This window comes from Amblyomma mixtum, chromosome 1 (genome assembly GCF_055824585.1).
Source record: "Amblyomma mixtum isolate Tamu chromosome 1, ASM5582458v1, whole genome shotgun sequence".
In the NCBI taxonomy this organism is placed as follows: Eukaryota; Metazoa; Arthropoda; class Arachnida; order Ixodida; family Ixodidae; genus Amblyomma; species Amblyomma mixtum.
Window position 1 is genome coordinate 11,482,895 of NC_143012.1, and position 21,128 is coordinate 11,504,022.

At 44.2% G+C, this 21,128-nt stretch overlaps 1 protein-coding gene across 2 annotated transcripts in view; it reads right to left on the reverse strand.

The window, feature by feature from the left end:
* LOC149365456 (uncharacterized) overlaps window positions 1-21,128 on the reverse strand; it is a 59,113-nt gene that overhangs the window by 36,155 nt on the left and 1,830 nt on the right. The window contains exon 2 of one of the 2 annotated variants that reach the window (XM_089542707.1): window positions 8,310-8,777. In XM_089542707.1, coding sequence (XP_089398833.1) covers window positions 8,310-8,706 — 397 coding nt within the window. In that variant the 5' untranslated portion in view covers window positions 8,707-8,777. Of the gene's footprint in view, window positions 1-8,309; window positions 10,797-21,128 lie in introns of those variants that run through there. The other variant, XM_089542714.1, reaches the window with a different exon arrangement.

The following is a 21,128-nucleotide window of genomic DNA, read 5'->3' on the forward strand; positions in this document are numbered from 1 at the left end:
AACTCAGTTTGCGTAAAGCTATCAACTGGCTGTCATACACTACTAAAACGTTGGAATTATTTTGACGAAGAGGTGTTAAGAATGCAATATTTTGCATTTACAAAAAACCACTAATCATATTGTATACACACTTGGGGATTGACATACACGTCATTTTGTCAACCACAAAGGCAGCTACAAAAATGAGCTTTGCGAATACTTACAACTCCATCTATGACCACCCATGCAAGGTACTGTTTCATAAATTACAGGCATTGCCATTTGACATACTCTGTGAAAAAATATGACCATTACCAAGAATACTGTCCTCAGAAACAACCATCCATTCCATGCATCATTATTCTACTACTCATCCTGCACCACCAGAAATTCGTTGGCGGGCAACTATAATTTTCCCAGAAGATACAGTGTGTTAGGGGATCGGTGGCTTCAATTTAGGGGCACAAAAATATGGAAAAGCTTACAATTTTTTGGCACTAGTGAAGATAAATATTGTGTCCTTGCTTTCTCATGTTTAAGAATATTAATATTTTGATTAAGTGTTTCGAGTTATAAAGTGTATTTCCCATGTATATATAGTGCTGTTCCTAAGTTTTATTTCTCGAGTATATATAGTGTTATACTTATACTGCACGCATGCATGCACCATTATCCGTTATGGATACCTACGTGCCGCTTCCTCTTACATATTGAATATTTCGTTTAGTGTCCTTACATATATAAAATGTCTGTTTAATTACACGTTTGACATGGACCCATTTACTAACTGTTGGCTAAGGGTCCAATGTTTTTTTTTCCTTTTGTATTGTACGTGGAACCAAATAAACCTTGAATTGAACTGAATTGAACGTTTCTGTTCGACTCATCTGCTTGCAGCATGCATTAGGAAAAAACAACTACACAAAAAAGATGGCTGTTTCTCCAGCATTAAATCAAATGTCAATCTTGGTATGTTAAGAGTAGTTCTCGGTTGTTATGAATAGTTATTTAGATCGAGCGCTTTTCAAAACAGACCGAAAATGAGAAAAATGACGGATATTGGAGGTTCAACAATTTCTAGTCTAATTAACAAAACACACCTATATTTGGCACATTTGAGGGATGTGCATATTTTGTTAAAGGGGCAATGAAAGAGACTCTCAATAAAAGTGTGGTGTACCTGGCATGTTAACGGACACCACTTCACGAATATCCTCCAGCAAGAATTTTTGAAGAAGCTCAGTTATCTGCAGTAAAATTTTGAACTTCAGCATATCCATTCCTTTCCCTTTCCTCTCACTTTTTTCCATGCAGACGTGCGCAGGAATTCGCCGGGTTGCAGAGCTTCCTGACCCCAAGCGCCACTGCTGACCTGCCCTGGCCATGGTAGCTGTGTGTTGACAAAAAGAATCTAATACCCCTGCTACACGGGCGTTTCGAATGCCTTCCAACCGAATGTCATTCGACTCGACTGCCGAACTAACGCTGCTACACGAAGTTTTTCAACGGCATTCGGTTCAGATGACATTCGAGTCGACGGAGCTCCGCGGAGACATTCCAGATTTTGGAATGCCTTCGAAACGCGACACAGCCCGAACCAACCAATAGCCGTCGCCACCGCCGTCGCTTCGCCCCGCCCACCGCCTCGCGACTGCTTTCGGCTCTGTGGCTGTTCATTTCGATACCCGCTACTCGCTTTTTTCTGCTGTTTGTTTAGCAAATAGTTAGTGTTGCGTCTAAGTGAGTGCTTGCAGATAATAGTACACCAATGAATATTTACCGTGTGTGCATGAAATTTCCCCAGGAGTGCGCCGATGAGGACGACTGCAGTCATACTGCTGTTTACATTGGTTTACATCGCTTCGTATGAACAGCTTGTGCTCGTTTGCAAGACACAGAACGAAATATGCGCTTTAGTTCTATTAAATAATCCCTTCTCTTCAGTACCGGTTGCACCCGTGCTTGTTTACGCAGTGCGACAATCTGTGGGAAGCGCCGACGCGATCGCTCGCCTGAGAAACACTTGACAGCCGGGTTGTTGACATCGGATGATCGGCGCTTCTCGCTAATTTTCCCGGCTTCCTCCGACATGCTCAGTACTTTATTTTAAACTACTTTATCCATAAGTATGTTTGGTGACCGTTCGCGCTAACTGATATGGCCTAACTTGTTAGTCACAAGCTAGCGACGGCGACGACTGCTGCTGGCCGTAAAGCACTGCTCGGCAGCTCGAGTCACACTGCCGCTTCCCGTTCATCGCATGCGCGTCCTGCGATGTAAGAAATAGTTCATTTCATGTCACTGTTGTCAAAACTACACTCGTTGACCATTTGCATTCGCTAAAACTTGTGAATTCGTTCTTCACAACCATCGCAATCACCGATCCAACCTTGCGGACTCGCTAGGCCTAGTCGTCGCTGAAGGGCATTGGCTGAAGGGGACGGAGTCGTCGTCGACTGAAATTAATTTGGCAAGTGGTCATCACTATTGAGTGTCCAAGTGTGCACATGTGAAATATAGCCGTTCGTTTCGCTTATTTCCAATACGGATAATGTATAAGCGCGCATGTATTCGCACTGTCCCCTCATCAGCGTGTTTTCGCTCAGCCGCCGAACTCCCGAGGGCATGAAGGCTGACCGTTCGCCGATCGGATTCGTCGGTGTCGTTTAGCCAAAAAACTTGTCCCACTACAATAATATTAAAGTGAGCTGGATAGTTCACTATAATCACATGATGCTGTTCACCGTGATAGTGCCGTTGTCGGACTAGTGTGACCGATCGTCGTCGTTGTACACTGAAAACGGGCTGAGAATTTTGAATGCGTTTGGAAAGTGCCGTGTAGCACCGCGGGAGTCCGTCGAGTTCGAATGCCATTCCAAGTCTCGACTGCCATTCGACTCAGATGTCATTCGAAAGTACCCGTGTAGCACAGGTATAACCAATACCCGTCACCGAACAGAACATAGCCTCAAGTGCAACGGAGGACGGTATGAACATGACACAGTTGCCGGAAAGGACCAGCCAACTTTCGTTTCATTGTGACTCTCTGCTGTGCGTAGAAATGTATTCTTAAATGTACCGAGGTTATGGGACATTTTGTTTTCGTGTGACAAGCATTTGCTCGCTGGGTAGCATAATTAAACAAATACGAGCTCCAACTCCTGCTAGATAACCTAGCATCGCAAAAGGAGTTGCTTTCTCTAGCTGTGGTGAAAATGTTCCTGCCACCAAATGCCAAGTGCAAGGTACAGCCACTGGACATGGGCGTCTTTCAAGTGTGAAGGTGTCCTATAATCGGTGCATCATCCAACTCGTACTGACACCACTTCAAACACCAGATAGCGATGTTCTGGTTGAGATATCTCTGCTCATTTCTATGGAAATTACCAAGGCCATGCGGACAGGACTGACTGTGGAGTGCATCAGGAATTGCTTCCACAAAGCATGCTTTACGGGCCTAATGACGGCTGGGAACACTGTTGAACATCTGCATGATTGAATGCACGTGAATTTGTAGCAAAGTACTGTTGATGCACAGAAGACTGGACATGATTTCACCTGAGAGGACTTCGCTGGTGTGCGTTACGAAGCTGGCATCACAAAGTTATACACAGATGAAGCCATTGTACGCAAAATAAGAGCACTGTCCGGCTGCCAAGGATGTGGTGCCGAGAAGGCCTACCTGCCACTAGGTACCTAGAAATGTTTAATGTCGATTGGTTATATTACAGTGAACTAGAATATTGGGTAGTGTGCTCACTCCGCGCCGGCTCAATGGGGGAGCGGTAGCCCAGCGAATGTCGACAGGCTTCTGTTTCGCGGCGCCGACACGAGGTGAGTAGACTTCACGGTAGGATTTGCCGCCGCTGTCAGTGCGCCGTGGGTATTGTGGGCTCGTTGATGTTCTGTTGTGCGGATTTGCGCTGGTTTGAGCGCTTCTCGTGGGGTCATTTCACGTTTTTGTTCACATATGGTGCCAGTGCTTGTTCAAGCTTGACCAGATAGCGGCCTTCAAATGCAGTGTGAAGGCCCTCCAGATTCAAACTTGGGTGCCTGCGCATGACCACGATGAGCACGTAGCTAGAAGTGGCTGTAGGCTTGTTTTCTACGTAACAGGGTATGTTCCACGGAAGTGTACATTGAAGACAAATTGCCTGATGTGCATTACCTCGCTTACAATGCAGTCTCCCGATGAAAACTGTTTCCTTGTGAGGCTGACAAAATACCGCGACCGCGGAGGACTGCTGTACCCATCGGCGCAGCTTTATGGATTTCAGCTGAAGCTTGAAAACCTCTCCACAGAAAAGCTCACAGAACCAACTTCTTTCTGCAGTGTGCTTCTGACCACTTTCAACACATCAAGAATGCTTTCGGAATGTAATTCATTGCAGCGCAGAAAAACGCGAACTGGCGAAGCACCTTCAACTGTGCCGTTGCTAACGCTGCTCTGAAGTGCCAGAATAAGTTGAAGGAGAAAGAGGCGAAGTGTTTTGGTTTACGGGGGTTTTGACGTCCCAGAGCGACTCGGGCTATGAGGGACGCTGTAGTAAAGGGCTCCGGAATTTTCCACCGCATGGATACAGGTCCATAACACAAGAGTAGCGCAAAACCAGGACGACGGAGAAAAGGGGAGAGAATCACACACCAACAACACAGGCGCTAACTTCCGACTGGCGAAGAAAACCAAACCCAACCAAGTGAACGGAACCTGAGCAAAAGTAGCGCATGCGCTGACCTAAGAAAAAAAAAATCGACAAAAAAGGTGCGAAAAAAATGCGATGTTCTCGCAAAAAATGTTCTCTCCCCTTTTGTCCGTCGTCCTGGTTTTGCGCTACTATGTTATGGATCAATACCGACTTGCCCAAATTTCCACCCGGGTACAGGTCACTGTAACCTGGGGCTCTTTAACGTGCACCGACATCGCACAGTACACGGGCCTCTAGAATTTCGCCTTCATCGAAATTCAGCCGCCGCAGCCGGGATCGAACCCGCGTCTTTCGGGTCAGCAGCCGAGCGCCACTGAGCCACCTGCAAGAGGCGAAATAAGCGAGCATAAATGCACGCAGTGATGACAAATCTGCCTCCTTTTTTTTTTTCAAATATCAGTGGATGCTGCATGGCAGTCCAAACAAATGGGAAGTCACTGTTACTGTTGTGTCTAAATGGTTTCGGTGCGCGCGCCTCGTGTTCAGCGCAAAACGCCAATTGTAAATAATGCATATACTCCCCCCCCCCCCCCCCCTCCTTGTTCTTTGTCTCCCTTACATGTCTCCGTTCTACCTATCGTCACCGTGCCCCTCAGTTTTCTGTCTGCTGCACAGGGTCCTTGCGAATAGAAATAATTGTTGCCGCCGACACTCTCTCCATTCCGCGTTTGTCCTTGGCATGAATCAAATTCCTCTACACCACATGCGACTACTATTGACTTTAAGTATTAATAGAAAAAGCTGTATGACCCCTCGGTATGTAGTGCATTATAACTACGCCGAAACATATTGCAGGCACGAGTGACAATACGTGATCATCCCTGCGTGCCAAACGTATCCAGATAAAAACCCCTCATGCAATGCCCCTTGTGGATCTTTGAGCAATAAATAAGCATGTGCACATGCCAGAAATTATACTCCATTCAAGATCCGCCTAGCCATTTCAGTGACACCCATGCGAATGTTGCGATAATAATTCAATTTGTAGGCGCGGCTACTACGGCTACTGCGACGCCGGCCGAATGTGCCACGCGTTTTCACCCGTGAAGACGCGTGCAGCGCCACCACGCGCCACCGCGCCCTGTCGACACCGGCGGGGTCACCCCGAGCGGGCCTGTGAGCACACTACCCAATATTCTAGGTCACTCTAGTTATATCTTGTTCTTAAAGCAGCTGAACTGTTGGTATCTAGGGCGTCGGCGAAGAACATTAAGTATGACCACCCTTGAAGGCTAGAAAACTGCAGTGATAGAGTTTCCTTTGATGAAGCCAATGCACATAACGAAATCTGCCTCTGAGAAGTATTTTACAAACCATTCCTTCGTTGCACATACAGAAATAATATGCACACCTCAAAACCAAACCAATCCCTTCTACGCCAAATGACACTGGTTTATATGTCTATGATGTGCTTCCACTGCCATCATAAGTCGAGGCAGTTGCCTCACCACGCTGCCAATAGCCTCTATCTCTGTGGCTACACCATCCTTTTACGCTGTATGGCCGGAAAGAAAATTTTATTCATTTGACCACAAATAATGAAAATTACAACACACAGTTACAAGTGAAAAATATTCTCACACAGCAACCACTTGTGAGCTGACCAGCATTATGAAAGAGCAAATGTAGTATTGCCGCTCACATCATATAGCTGAATTTCTCAATGCAAAGGAGTAAATGTTCCATCAAACTCTGTTTTCAACTGCTCTAACTCCAAAAGCTGTTATAAATTTCACATATGTTTATGTCAATGGTCCCCCGACAAATGCAGTCTCCAAAGTAAGTTCAATAAGTTTTGATAAGCAAAACATGTATGAGGGCTCGCTGTAGGAATGCTTAAATGTCACCAAGCCACTAAGGTAAAATACAAAAGACAACATCTGCTGCTGTGGCAGTAATGCAAAACTTTGTTAGGTAATCTACAACACCTTTGTCTAGACTGACAATGCAGAAGGCACAACTTGTAACAAAACTATGCCAAATTTATAGACATGGCTATTTGACAAAGGTTAACGCACAGGAATGGCGCAGTAGAATTTTTTCTTTTTTAAATTTCAACAAACAGGACACTCACGAAGCCTGTCAGCAAAAGAGAGAAATGTATCAAATCTGGAGGCTGGGCTTTGTGTTCCTACCGTGGTCTCCCAATAACATAGCCACAACACACGTCTCGAGCTAGTTGTTGTTCACCAGAACACAAAAGAGCACAAAATTTCACAAGGATGCAGAAAGAGAAGAGGAGACACAGCGCTGTGCCTCGTCAATTCTTTCTGTTTCCTTGTGAAGTTTGCGCTGCTTTTGCATCAATAAGAGAACAGACTTTACTCGTGGTATTAAACACAAAAAGAAAAGTTTTTTTTACACTACTATAAGGAGTTGTAAGCTAGTGCCAAAAACTCGCTACAAAAAGTGGCACAAGCTGTAAAAAACAAACTTTTCCTTCACCCACATATGCTTTTGCTGGTGGATGGCCAAGAAATCGTCAGTAATGCGCACAGCAAACACTCGTTAATGAAGTTAATTTGGAAACTCTGGATAGCTCGGCACTCACTGACAATGCCAGTGTAAGTCAATGGTGTCAGACGCCCGCTAACTTGGACGCTTTAGATCTAGCGCTGGATCATTCGAATGGGCTCCTGAAGGGAGGCTGCGTCTAGGAATGCCATGCGGATGTCAGAATAGTGCCAACCAAGCATGAATTGAATGCTGCACAGTTAACAACACACGTACGACGAGGAGACCCTTTCCATTTTCGTGCAGCTCTGCCTCAGTGCTACCGGCAGATTTCACTCAAAAGGCATTGACTGAATTGTGAAAAATAATCATTGTTGCTCAGTTTTCACCCCAAAAGCAGGTGAACACTCCCCGATCTTTCATCAAATATATTTGCTGTTATGCAAGCAGTTCTTGTTACTTTCTTTCCAGGAGATTTGATAAATCAAATTTTTTCTGGTTCCTTGAAATTTGAATTACCGAGCATATACTATATTATACAAACAACTTTTAATCTTGTTGCTCAAAAACCTTAATCTAATAAGTGATGCAAAGCGCACATGCCAAGAGAGTCCCAATCAATTTCAGAATTACCTCGGTATGATCATGGTTCTTATGATCAGAAGAAAGGACCTGAAAAAGTGCTTTGTGCCTATCTAAGTTGAGGCCATGTAAAGTTGTACATTTTTTGCAACCTGGATAATGTAACTGAAACAGGTAAGCAAGCAATGGCTCTCATGTTTAATATTAGGAAATAGGAAACAAAACTTCATAAAACTGTGGCATTCCGCAAGTGTTGTTTGATTTCATGGCGTATTAAATTGTCCTTTTCCTCGAATGCCGCTGGGCAGAACTGACACTGATACGGTTTTTCTCCGCTGTGGGTTCGCGCATGCTTTGCGAGGTCCGCATTCTCGGCAAAGACCATGGGGCAAAGCTGGCACTTGTATGGCTTCTCACCCATGTGCGTGCGAAGGTGTTCCACCAAGCTCGCTCTAACTGAAAAGCTGCTCACGCAATGGTCACATTTGTATGGACGCTCACCCGTGTGGGTAGTACGAAGGTGGTAGACCAAGCTGGTCTTCTGTGCAAAGCTCTTTTCACAGTGGTCACACTGATACGGGCGCTCACCAGTATGGGTACGAAGATGGTTTACAAGGGTGTTCTTGCGAGCAAAGCTGATTCCACAGTGGTTGCACAGGTATGGACGCTCGCCCGTGTGGGTACGAAGGTGTCCTACGAGGTGGTACTTTTGAGCAAAACTGCTTTCACAGTGGTCGCACTGGTATGGACGCTCGCCCGTGTGGGTACGAATGTGTTCCACCAAGGTGCCCTTTTGCGCAAAGCTTCTTTTGCAGTAGTCACACTGGTAGGGATGGTCGCCGATGTGGGTGAGAAGGTGAGGCTCTATGTGAGTTTCCTTCGTGAAGCCCCTGCTGCATTGGCTGGATTGATACAGCTGCTTGCTCGTGTGTTCACCTTGGTGGTTTCCAACGGTGCTACAAGGACTTGGTACGGTGTGCTGCATATGGGTGCTGCTATCTTGCACGTTTTCCCCAGGTGGCAGCACACCATGCCTGGGATCAGCTCTGACCAGGCCTGCACCATGAAATGCGGAATACTTTCAATGAAATGCGGGACCACATGTGTCACAGCTCATTCGGTGGTATGGTCTGAAACCCATGGATCTAGAAGGCATGAGATATTTCAGATAACATCATTAATGTCAGTGTCAGTGGTTTGATCATGACAAAAAAAAAAGAACTCGGCTCTGGAGAAAATATCCTACTTATAGATTTGCAACCAGTTAGAGGGATAATGTTCTCACTATTGAATTATTACTGAAAACAATAGCCATACTCTGTAACCATTTTAAAAACGAGCTGCTGTAGCAAAAAGCACATAAGATCCCCAGCTTTATGGCTGGAATCCTGCAAATTTATCCAAGAGTTTTTCATGAATAAAAGAATTTCAGTGAGATTTGACCTGTCACAAAGTACACTTCTAGTGCCTTCCAGATGTGAAATAATGCTACAGTCATAATTACCATGCACGCTGAAGGAAAACGTTTAGGAATTTGTTGGAGAAACACTGCTGAAGAACTAGTTTCATTTCTGGAAATGTAGCCAAATGCTTAATAAAATATTTAAGGTAAGCTGTCATGGAAGAAAATAACAAAGTAATCAGCACTTCTGTTAGGCACACTGCAAGATCTCATGTAACATTTCAGAGTGTAGATTAAAAAACCTGCATATGCTACATATTTTTTCTTTCCAGATTTTAGCAGGTTAAATTTCAACCTCAAATTATATTCAACACGATAGCTAGGCTTGCGAGTTGGTGCTACATTTTCCAAAAAGTAACAGCGCAAGAAACGGGGGTGAAGAGTAAATAAACAGAGGACAAGCGCTTGTCCTGCTTTTAAACCCTTCGTAACCGTTTTTCACGCTGTTATTTTTTGGAAATCATGTTATATGCGGATAGAGACAATTTTAGGCCCAAATCCGCAGTTGTGGTTTTGTGCCATCAATACCACGCTTCGAATGAGAGGAGGCGCTATCTAATGGTGGTGTAGGTAGGTAGTTTCGATTTCAATGCCAGTTCACTATGCTGACCTGACTTCGCGATGCCCAGGATGATAGCATTGCCCATGGGAATGGGACCGCGACAGCAGTCTTCAGCTGCTTGAAAAGGAAAGTAATCGTTTCTGCCGCTAGCATCGGTACCGTGTCAAGCCCTGCTACGTGGTCTGGATGAATTAGGGAGAGCCCGCAGTTACTGTTGCTGGACACGGGCCTCTCCAACCGCTCTGTGCAGTTGCGTTGCAGATGCTTGGGATAGCATTCCTGAGGAGCACTGGTCGTGATTTCGAGAAATCTGGCATATCGAACGTGCTCGACGGTGCCGGAGACGTGTTTAATGGGAAGATATCTCTGACAACGACCTTTCCAAAGACAGTACAATTGATGATGACAATCACTAAAGCTCCGACTACGAACACTTCCGAAGTATGCATGCCTGTGCGCCTACACGTATGCTGAAACCAGTCCGCGCATGCCCAAGGTGCAGGACACGAGTAGGTGTGAGTGCAGCGCCCAGTTCGGTATCTGCCAGATACTTGGCGCCCATGCTACATGCGTCGTAACCTGCGCGTTGGCATCCACAAATAATCAGAAGACATTCGGCTTTCGCAACTTTTGGAACATGTACGAGCTGGCTGCCTCTCCTTACTCTCAGTATACGCGGAAGAAAACTTTTTTTTTACATTTTTGCTATGCCCAAATTATTCCTCGTATTGTATGTGAGCCGAAATTTACACGTGCGTTTTTACGGTATGTTTGCGGGTACCTTGTTCCATTTATTGTACCACCAAAGCAAGTAGTTCTAAAGCTTTTATGCAGAAGCGGTAAGGAAACATTTTTCTACATACAGCTTCAGAAAGAACAAAGCTCCCTGAATAAAATTGTGTGCAGGCTAATATTACGTAATTCAGGTATAATGTAGAAATAACGAAAATATATGCATGAGTTCTGAATGTCAAGACAGCAAACTAAAAGAAATACCACAGCAAAGACAACACTTTTGTACTCAGTCCAGCATAATGGAGCTCGGTGTTCTGAGAAAAGGAGTAATGGAATTAAGATTACAAACAATTTTCTGTCAGCAGTGTCAATAAAAAATACACAGCACTAAAATCAGCATGGATCACTAATACCACAACACAATGAAGCAGACTAGACAATGTTTCCAACCAGCATATGGAATCAGAAGCACATGAACCAATTGCTTCTGTACACATTAGGTAAAACAGCACAGGTTAATATTTGTCCAGAATATCTGTCTGCACAACAAGAAAAATATGAAGAAAATTGAAATCGGTCTTTGGGAAAGGAAATGAAGCAGTAACTGCACCACATATCTCAGTGGAGACCCGAAAGGCACCTTAAGGGAAGGGAGGAAGGTGGGAGTGAAAGAAGAAATGAAGAAAGGTGCCATAGTGGATACTACTGCTTTTGAGAACTCAGTTTATAAAAAAGTTGCATGAAAAAGTGTAAAGGAAACAATAAGCAGTAAAATAACGCGACAAGAAAACTCAAAGGTGGTAGCACCACAATAAAATCCCAAGACGTAAAGGGCTGAGGTTACAACACAAAAAGCAAGATTAGTATGATGCACAAAAATTCACAGCAACACAGCAGGCACTTTTTCTACTGGATGTTCTTTCCTTGGTGTACTCTTCTTCAGAAAAAAGCTGTACATAGAACATACAGAAAAAGTGCAACATGTACTGCAACGTGCTGGATCACAAGGCTTCCCTGCACTAATGATACACCTATCCACAATGTCACGTGTGAAATGTTTCATGGCATCATTTCTTCATGTTGAAATGATGTGTCACGGAAAGCGGCAGCGCAAAAGAAACAGACGAAGATGAAGAATCAGCAGGCTGGCAGGTAGGTAGGTTCAGTTGGTAGTTCAGTGCTTCTCTTGTCGTCCATGTTTCTTCAGCTACGTCCCCGTTTGTTTTGCACTGCCCCTTTCCATGATGAATCCCTGAGTAGCCCACAGCATGATATTAGTCAATGCAGTGATGTGGTTGTGCTCTAGGCAGTAACAAGGCAGCGTCTGGCATGCCCCACTTTGTGCACCGCCACCGCAATCAGAGATCACTGGATATGCCATTTCAAGCTGTCCAGCCTGAAATTCCCGACAGCAGCGGTTTTCAAAATTCTCCTCCTGGTAGCTTGAGTACTCTTTGGGCTGGCAACATTGGTTTCAGTGCCTGCAAAATGCAACGGTGCAAACCATTTGAAGAAAAAAAAACAGCATGGCCAAAGTTGAAAAACGTGGCAGAATAATTCGAAACCCAATTCTTTGATATGATAGTCTCCCTTTCTCGTGGTAGGTGGCATCTGTAGACCGTGATGTCCAGGAAAGGCTATACAATTAGTACAGTAACTCTGTGAAACTCTATGGACATGACTGCCGTGCTACTTAGGTCGTGTACAGTGGAAATGATGACAGAAAATCCGAGACTCAACAGCTGAGAGCAGTAATCTTGTTTTAAAGATACTACCAATAAAATAATACCGCTGATCTCACTGATACCAAAAAGTGCATTCGCTAGCAGGAGCGCAGCGCCACCAGCAGAATATTGAGAGTCTGCCTTTCTGAAAACACTACAAGGTGATGGGAAAGGGACTGAGGCAAAATAGAATTCCAGTCTGCCAACTTGCTTTCAATCTTCGAACTAACCCAAATAATTTACGTCGTCTTATAATCTAGTCCATTTCTAAGCGAAAAGCTTCATCCACAACATGTTTGCCAAATAAATTGTTTTTCTCGGTCGTTAGTTATTTCATTCTGCAAATGATCATCCCCATGTACAGCATTCCGCTGTCTGCTCTTCTACTACTCCGTTTTTGTATGCTCATAGCTAAAACATCCAATAAGAGGACATTTGTTGAGCACAACAGCACTGGAGCAAGACGACATTAGTGCGTGCCGGTTGCTAAAATGATGGCAGAGAGGGGTCAGCGCCTGTGTTGTGGTTGCTTGCTTACAGGTACCCACTTATCGTCAGCCTGACTACGCCCAGTGCAGGGCAAAGGCCTCTCCCATGTCTCTCCAATTAACACCGCCCTTGCCAGGTGCGACCGCTATATCCCAGCAAGCTTATTAATCTCATCCGCTCACCTAACTTTCTTCCGCCCCCTGCTATGCTTGGCATGTCTTAGGATCCACTCCGTCACCCTTAAGGACCAGCATTTATCTTACCTTCGCATTACATGCCCTGTCCAAGCCTATTTCTTCTTATTGATTTCGACTAGGATGTCATTAACCCGCATTTGTTTCCTCATCCACTTTCACCACTTCCGGTCCCTCAACGTTACACCTATCATTTTTCTTTCCATAGCTCGCTGCGTTGTCCTTAACTAAGCTCAGCCCTTTTCGTTATCCTGCACGTTTCTGTCTCATAAAAGGGTAAAAATGAGACACAGCTGTTGTATACTTCTCTCTTGAGGGATATTGGTAAACTCTCATTCATGATCCCCACTTATATTTATTCTTACAGAGACCGAGAACTGAACCTGAAGTACTCCAGTTTTTCAGCAACGCGGAAACCTGTCTAAGGTGCTTGATTACCAAACAGTTTTGTTAGGAATACTGTAGAAAACTTGTACAGAGAATTTTTCAATCAATGGACAGCAATATTTTATGTGTCCTGGTGCCGGAAACTATGACCAGTGAGCACAATGGTGATTGCATGTAGGCAAACAAGGTCAACTTCGAACTGATATTTCCAGCTGCCAGACATTAATTAAAGCTTTACTATAGCTTAGAGGTCATTTCAGTTTATACACCCAAAGTTGTTACAGGAGAGTCGTGTATGCCTTAATGACGGCAACCTTCAAGGAACTTGGTTACCCCTTAAACCAAGAAATTGGTTTATGGGTTATAAGATTTAATGTCCCAATGCAACTCAGGCTATGAGGGACATCGTATTGGAGGGCTCTAGGTAATATCTACCACCTGGGGTACTCTAAGAGGCACTGAAATCGCACAATACACGGGCTTCTAGCATTTCACCTCCTTCGAAATCAACCAAGAAAGTAAAAACACTGGCACCATCTATAAACTCCGCCTCGAAGCTCTTCATCTAAGATGCAAAGAGAGTGTTGCTATTTTTTAGTTAGTTATATGGGGTTTTATGGCGCATAAGCAACTATGCCTATCATGCGCAAAACACAAGGTTAGATGATGTTATAATAAGTGTATAGATGTTACATTATATTAGATTTAAAACATTAGCTTTCTTCAGAAACTTACAAACAAGCGAAAACTCGACAAGTGTTTCCTCGCCTAAAAGCAATGCAGGATGAAATGGAATGTGTTCATTGTAAAATACAGTAAAAATTTTTTTTCTAAGTCCTTCGAGATGCGAACAAGAAATTAAAATGTGATTAACTGTGAGCTCCTCACCACACATTTCACACACAGGTTTGTGTTTTTTTGTTAATAAGAAGTTATGGGTGATGTGTGTGTGACCTATGCGTAAACGACATAAAATTACTTCGATAAGACGCTCTTTATTACGGCATGATTTCTATTATTTCAAAATGGGCTTTACAGTATGCAGCTTGTTGTTTTCTTCATTTGCCCAAGAAGCTTGCCATTTGGCTCTTAGTTTGCTATGCACTAACTTCATGTAATCCCTAGGAGGCAAATTCACGTTTTATTTCCATGGTTCTGGCTTGTGCAGCACACATGTCAGCTCTCTCATTATCCCTAATGCCAACGTGACTGGGAACCCAGCAGAATTTTATAACACGTTTTTGTGTTGTGACCTTTACTATATTGTGTATGATGCTTCCTATCAGTGGCTCCGTGGCATTTTTGGAGTTTAATGCTGTAAAGACGATCAGTGAATCTGTATAAATGATGCTGTTTTTGATGTTTTCATTTGTTATTTTCTGTACCGCAACACAAATGGCATAACACTCAGCGGTGAAAACTGTAGCACATGAGGGCAGTCGTACTGCATTTTTATTTTTTCCTTGTATTACTGCGCTTCCTACATGAGGATGAGTTTTTGACCCGTCAATATAAAATGCAGTGTAATTTCTGTATTTTTCTTGCAGTGCTAGATATTCTTGTATTATATGGTTGTGTGGCGTACAGGTTTTCCTAAGGTGTGTTAGTGTGACGTCACGCACTGTGGGGAGAGTGTACCACGGTGGTAGCGCTTCGTGTCTTGGGGCAATACTTTTAATTTCATTTAATATGTTCAGAGCTTGGCATTTTTCTTCGAAGCGCAACAGCAACGGCTTAATCGCATGGGGCTTGTTGTTGAAGAGCATTCGGGATGGGCATTTCGTGACAATTGGGTAACAGAGATGTTTGGGCTGAGAAAGGATTTTGAGGATGTATGTACAAGTTAGTGCAGTTCTTCGATCTTCTAAGGAAGGTTCATTGGTTTCTACATACAGACTTGCTATAGGTGAAGTTCTGTAAGCACCGGAAGACAACCTTAAACCAAGATTGTGGATAGGATCCAGTCGTTTTATGTAGGACAGTCTTGCTGAGCCATATACTATGGACCCATAGTCTAGCTTAGAGCGAACCAGAGAACGATATATATGTACCAGGCATGCCCTATCAGACCCCCAGCGTTTTCCTGACAGTAGTTTCAGTACATTGAGGGCCTGGGAACCTTTTTTCTTTAATCTGTTTATATGTGGCAAGAAAGTGAGCTTTTTATCGCAAGTTACCCCTAGAAATTTATGCTCTTGTTTGACAGGTAATGGGGTTTGGTTCAGATGTAGTGTGGGGTCAGCCTGTAGGCCTCGTCTCAAAGAGAACAGAATCGCTACTGTTTTCTGAGGAGAAAATCTAAATCCGTTCCTATCTGCCCAGGTAGCCAGTTTATTTATTGTTATTTGTATCTGTCGCTCACAAGTAGGTATACTGGAAGACGTGCATGCTATTTGGAGGTCATCTACGTAAACTAGTACAATATGGATTTCGGATTACTTTTCCTATGGAGTTCATTTTGATGATGAATAAGGTCGTGCTGAGGATGCACCCCTGGGGTACGCCAGTTTCTTGAATAAAAGTGTTGGAGAAGGTTGCGCCTAGGCGGACTCTTAACTTGCGGTTGGTTAGGAGGTTGCTCAAACAGCTCAGCATCCTGCCGCGGATACCTAGGTCCGCTAGGTCACAGAGGATGGCATCGTAAGCCTTCTCCAGGTCGAAGAAGACCCCGATACAGTGTTGGTTGTGGATGAACGCTTCCCGGACTGTGTTCTCAAAGCGTTCAAGGTGATCGGTTGTGGAACATGTCTTTTTAAACCCGCATTGGTGTATATCTAAAAGCTGCCGGGACTGAAGTATGAAGGTTAGTCTGATGTTTAGAATGCTTTCAAATGATTTTGCTATACAGCTAGTGAGTGCTACTGGCCTGTAACTGGTGGGACTAGTTGGTGGTTTGTCAGGTTTTAGGAAGGGTACTATGATTGCTTCTTTCCATGCTTGAGGGATTTCTCCACTCATCCATATTTCATTAAAACTTTTAGGAGAGCCTCTATGGCAGTCTCAGAGAGGTGAGCAAGCATGGCATAATGTATATTGTCTGGGCCTGGTGCTGCCTTTTTACCGGATGTTAGTACTGTGTTTAGTTCTTGCATTGTAATAAGCTGATTGTAGTCTTCATGAATGCATATTCTGAAGGGAAGTTTTTGCTTTTCTACTACTGTTTTGTGCTTTTGAAATGTGTGTGTGTAGTTAGATAAGCTTGAAACTGTGAAAAAATGCACACCCAATATGTTGGCCTGGTCTTCTAATGTTGAGTACCGGGTGTTGTTAGCATTGGAAATGTGAAAGGAGTAAAATGTCCTGTGAATTTCCGCACCTGCTCCCACATTTGTTCTGATGTCGTTGAGCTGTTTATAGAAGAGACATAAGCTTGCCACGATGCTTTCTCGGCACTACGACGGATATACAGAGCTTTTGCTCTTGCCTTTTTAAAGTTTATGAAATTCTCATGTGTTGGATATCTCCGAAAAATGCCCCAGGCTTTGTTTTGTTTCTTTTTTGCATCTTTACATTCTTTTGTGTGCCAGTATTTGTGATTTTGTTTTACTATTCCAGAGGATTGAGGAATAGATAAATGTGCGGCAGCTAAGATACAATTCGTGAACTTTTCATTGATCTCATTGATGTCAAAATTTTCTAAAACTGGTTTGGTTTGGTTTGGTTTATTGGGGTTTAACGTCCCAAAGCGACTGAGGCTATGAGAGACGCCGTAGTGAAGGGCTCCGGAAATTTCGACCACCTGCGGTTCTTTAACGTGCACTGACATCGCACAGCACACGGGCCTCTAGAATTTCGCCTTCATCGAAATTCAGCCGCCACGGCCGGGATCGAACCCGCGTCTTTCGGGTCAGCAGCCGAGCACCGTAACCACTGAGCCACCGCGGCGAGGCATTTTCTAAAACTATTTTCTCTAATGCGGCTTCTGCTCTAAAAAGTTGCCAGTCAGCTAAATGTAGCTTCCAACACCGTGGTTTTGTGGGAACGACTGTTGGCGAGGATGAGAGACTTATTATGACAGAGAGATGATCACTTCCATATGGATTGTCTAAAACACACCAGTTAAAATCGCTAAAAACAGACGGTGAACTACAAGACAAATCTAAAACACTCATTTTTCCCGAGGTTGGGGAGCAGTATGTGGGTTTATTAGAGTTCAGTAAACAGACGTCATTGCATAAAATAAAATCCTCTATGAGATGGCCTCTAGCGTCAGTTTTCTCGCTTCCCCAAAAACATGAATGTGCATTAAAATCTCCAACTACCAGGTATGGCTCTGGTAGCTGCTCTAAAAGATCCTCTAAGTCATGTAGTGTTAACTTAAAGTGCGGATCGATATATAGTGAGCACACTGTAATGGTTTTATGAGCAACTAGAGTGGCTGCGGCAGCTTTTGAGTCTTGTTTTTAGTTTAAGCTCTCGAGCCGGGACACCGTTTTTCACTATGATGGCTACGCCTCCCGACAGCCTGCTCGTCTGCTCCCGATCGCGGCGGAAAACAGTGTAATTCTTCAGAAAGTTATTTTTCTGGGGACCTAAATTTGTTTCTTGTGGACATAAGGCGACGGGAGCCTGTGCTCCTAATATGTCTTTTATGTCACTGTAATTGTTTAAAAGTCCTCTACAGTTCCATTGTATTATGAAAGCCATCTTAATTTTGTGTTTCTATAGGGTGAAAAGGTAGATCAAGTTGTTGATGGCCCCGTGACTCGGGGCCTGTCTTTTTTTGATCTATCCAGGGAACTCTGCCGACCGTCCGACGTGGACGGCGCGGGGCTGCCCGGGGTCTTGTCCATCGCCTCTCCGGAGGCGCTGGACGACCGTGCAGAAGGCACGTTCACGTTAGAGTTTGACCTCGACCTGTGGGAAGAGGTCTTGAGGGCCGCCGACCCGGGGGTCTGCGCAGCCTGACTTGGAGTTGGTGGAGTAGCGTTAGCTGCTCTGCCTTGGGGCGCGGATGGCCCCGCCACAGGCTCACTGCGTGTGACCTGGACGGGTGCCGAAGCCTGGTGTGGTGCGCCGCACCCACGCACCACATCGGCGAAGTTTTGTTTTGTTGTGAAGGAGAATGAGTTGGTGAGTGCAAAACGCCTTCTCGCTTCTTTAAATGAAATGTTTTCCTTTGTCTTTATGGTGATTATCTCTTTTTCTTTTTCCAGGACGGACACGCCCTGGAGTATGCTGCATGGTCTCCTTCACAGTTTGCGCAGTGCGGGGCTGCGTCACATTGATCAGAATGATCCTTCGAGGCGCATTTAGCGCACGTTTTCAGACCGCGGCAACTTTGTGAGCCGTGGCCGAACCTTTGACAGTTGAAACAACGGCGAGGGTTGGGAATGTATGGTCTTACGTTAACTTTCAGATATCCTACTTCGACTGTGTCGGGCAGTGTGCTGGTGTTGAACGTCAGGATCATGTGTTTTGTGTCTATTTCCTTATTATACTTCCGGATCTTGATTCGGTGAACGTCTATAACGTCTTGGTCACTCAGACCTTCGAGCATCTCTTTTTCAGTGATGTGGACAAAGTCATTTTCAGATATGACGACTCGGACAGTGTTCAGAGATCGGTGTGATGTCACGGAGAAAGGAATATCCCCAACAGACACAATGTTTACGAGTTTTGAGTGTTGGACGTTGTCACGCAGTTCGAGCAGTAAGTCACCGCTGGCCATTCTAGATACCTTGTAGCCAATGCCCAAGGCTTCTGTCAAACACTTTGATACTAGGAAGAGAGACAGGATTCTTGCTTGCTTATCTTGTACTTCACTATGGATCACATGGTACTTAGGAAAACTGACTTTTCTTTTCTGAAAAAACTCATCTGCTTCGTTCTGCCCTCTCTTGAGAGAGCGATCAGGTTTGGAAAAAGGGGGAGCCATAAAAAATTCTAGTTTTTCGGACATGGTGCCAGCCACCCACCATGGAGCCCAACAAGCGGACGGGACAGAAACTTGCGAGCAAATCCTGCCCACGCCAGCTGTACACCTCAACTATAACCAAATATGACGCAACTCAGGGTAGTTGGCCACACAAGGTTAACCCTTGCCGCCAGGAAAAAAAGGAAAAAACCAAGAAGAGAGGAGGAGACAGGAGAGTTGCAAGAAAGAGAAAAGAAAGTAAAAGATAGAGGGGAGGATAGGAAAAGGCGACTGCCGATTTCCCCCGGTCGGGTCAGGCCGGAAGTGCCGTCTACAAGAAGCTGGGGCCAAAGTGGTGTGTTGCCTCCGCCGAGGGGCCTTAAAGGTCCAAACGCTCGGCATTGGCTCAACCACCAGGATCCCCTTTTCCCCGGACACGGCGATGCCACGCACGGCTGAGCGCGGGTGCTCGGGTTCGGAGTGGCGCACTGCTCACCATCATCCCCCTGCGGGGATGTCCCTGCGGATGCTCAGGTACCCGTGGTGTCGCTACTCACCATCGTCTGCATGAAGCAGACGCCCCTGCGGGGAGTGTTGCTATTGAATAGCACATTGGAGAGAAGGTAAGCAATTATGAAGTATGACCAACAATCCTGAAAGAAAAAAAAAATGCTGTGCACACAGCAACAAATGAGTTATATTTCACTAATGCAGCAAAAAGTTATATTTTACCAATGTGGTCACGTGGTGGAATACATCAATTATGCCAAGGTTTCACCGCGGGACAGCACTTCAGTTTGTTTTATGTGTCTTTCAATGCCAGATAAGTATTGTAACTTCCGATTTCTTCGATGCTACAGTGCCCGATTCTTACTATATACGAGGCAAGATCTTTTCATTTCCACCACAATCTGATGACAGGTTCTGGCCAGTAGCCAATCAAGGCAGGGGTCTCACACTTTTGCGGCTGCTGGCCATTTTTTCACAGTGTTTGCGCAATTGCTGCAGTCCTCCTGCTTATGATAAAAAAGAAGTTTTAGATCATTAGAATAATAAATGTATTTAAGTTTCAAAGGTATACGTTACTGATAGCAATAACTGTTGGTACAAGAAGACTCAGCAAAAGCATAGTGTATAAAACAATGCAGAACTATCTACCATGTCTCAGTGGCTCATATAAAAAAAACTAGCTGTGAATGTGAAAAAAAACCAAATACATTGTAATCCACTCCCGGTGTAGATAAACCACCTCTAATATTAAAATAAAAATGAAGAATTGTGAACTTGAAAGGGTTGGGTCATTCAAGTACCTTGGCATAATAATAGATAACCACTTGAATTAGCAAGCGCACAGCAACTCAGTCTGTGCAAAGCTATCATCTGTCTGTCATACACTACTACAAGCAAGGAATTATTTTGACGCTAGGACGTTAAGAATGTTATATTTCGCATTTAGTCAAAACCGCTTATTATACTGTATAGACTCGTGGAGATGGACATACACAACATATCTTCAACCACTGAGGCAGCTAAAAAAACAAGCTTTGCGAATGCTTACAAACTCCAGCTATGACCGCCCAAGCAGGGTACTGTTGCATAAATTACAGGCATTACCCCTTGACATACACGTGAAAATGAAAAAAATATTACCTGCTATGCATACTGTCCAGAAACAACCATCCATTCGATGCAGTATTATTCTACTCCTCATCCTGCATCACCAGAAATGCATCGGTGGGCAACTTTAATTTACCCTTAACAAATAAAGTGTATGGAGATCGGTGGCTTCATTTAGGGGCACAAAAATATGGAATATCTTACAATTTTTCCGCACTAGTGAAGATACATTTTGTGTCTTTGGTTTCTCATGTTTAAGAATTATAACATATTGGATAAGTGTTCTGAGTTACAAGGTGTATTTCCCATGTATATACAGTGCTACCTGTAAGTTGTAGTATTTCCCATGAATGTATGGTGCCATACTTATATTGTACTCA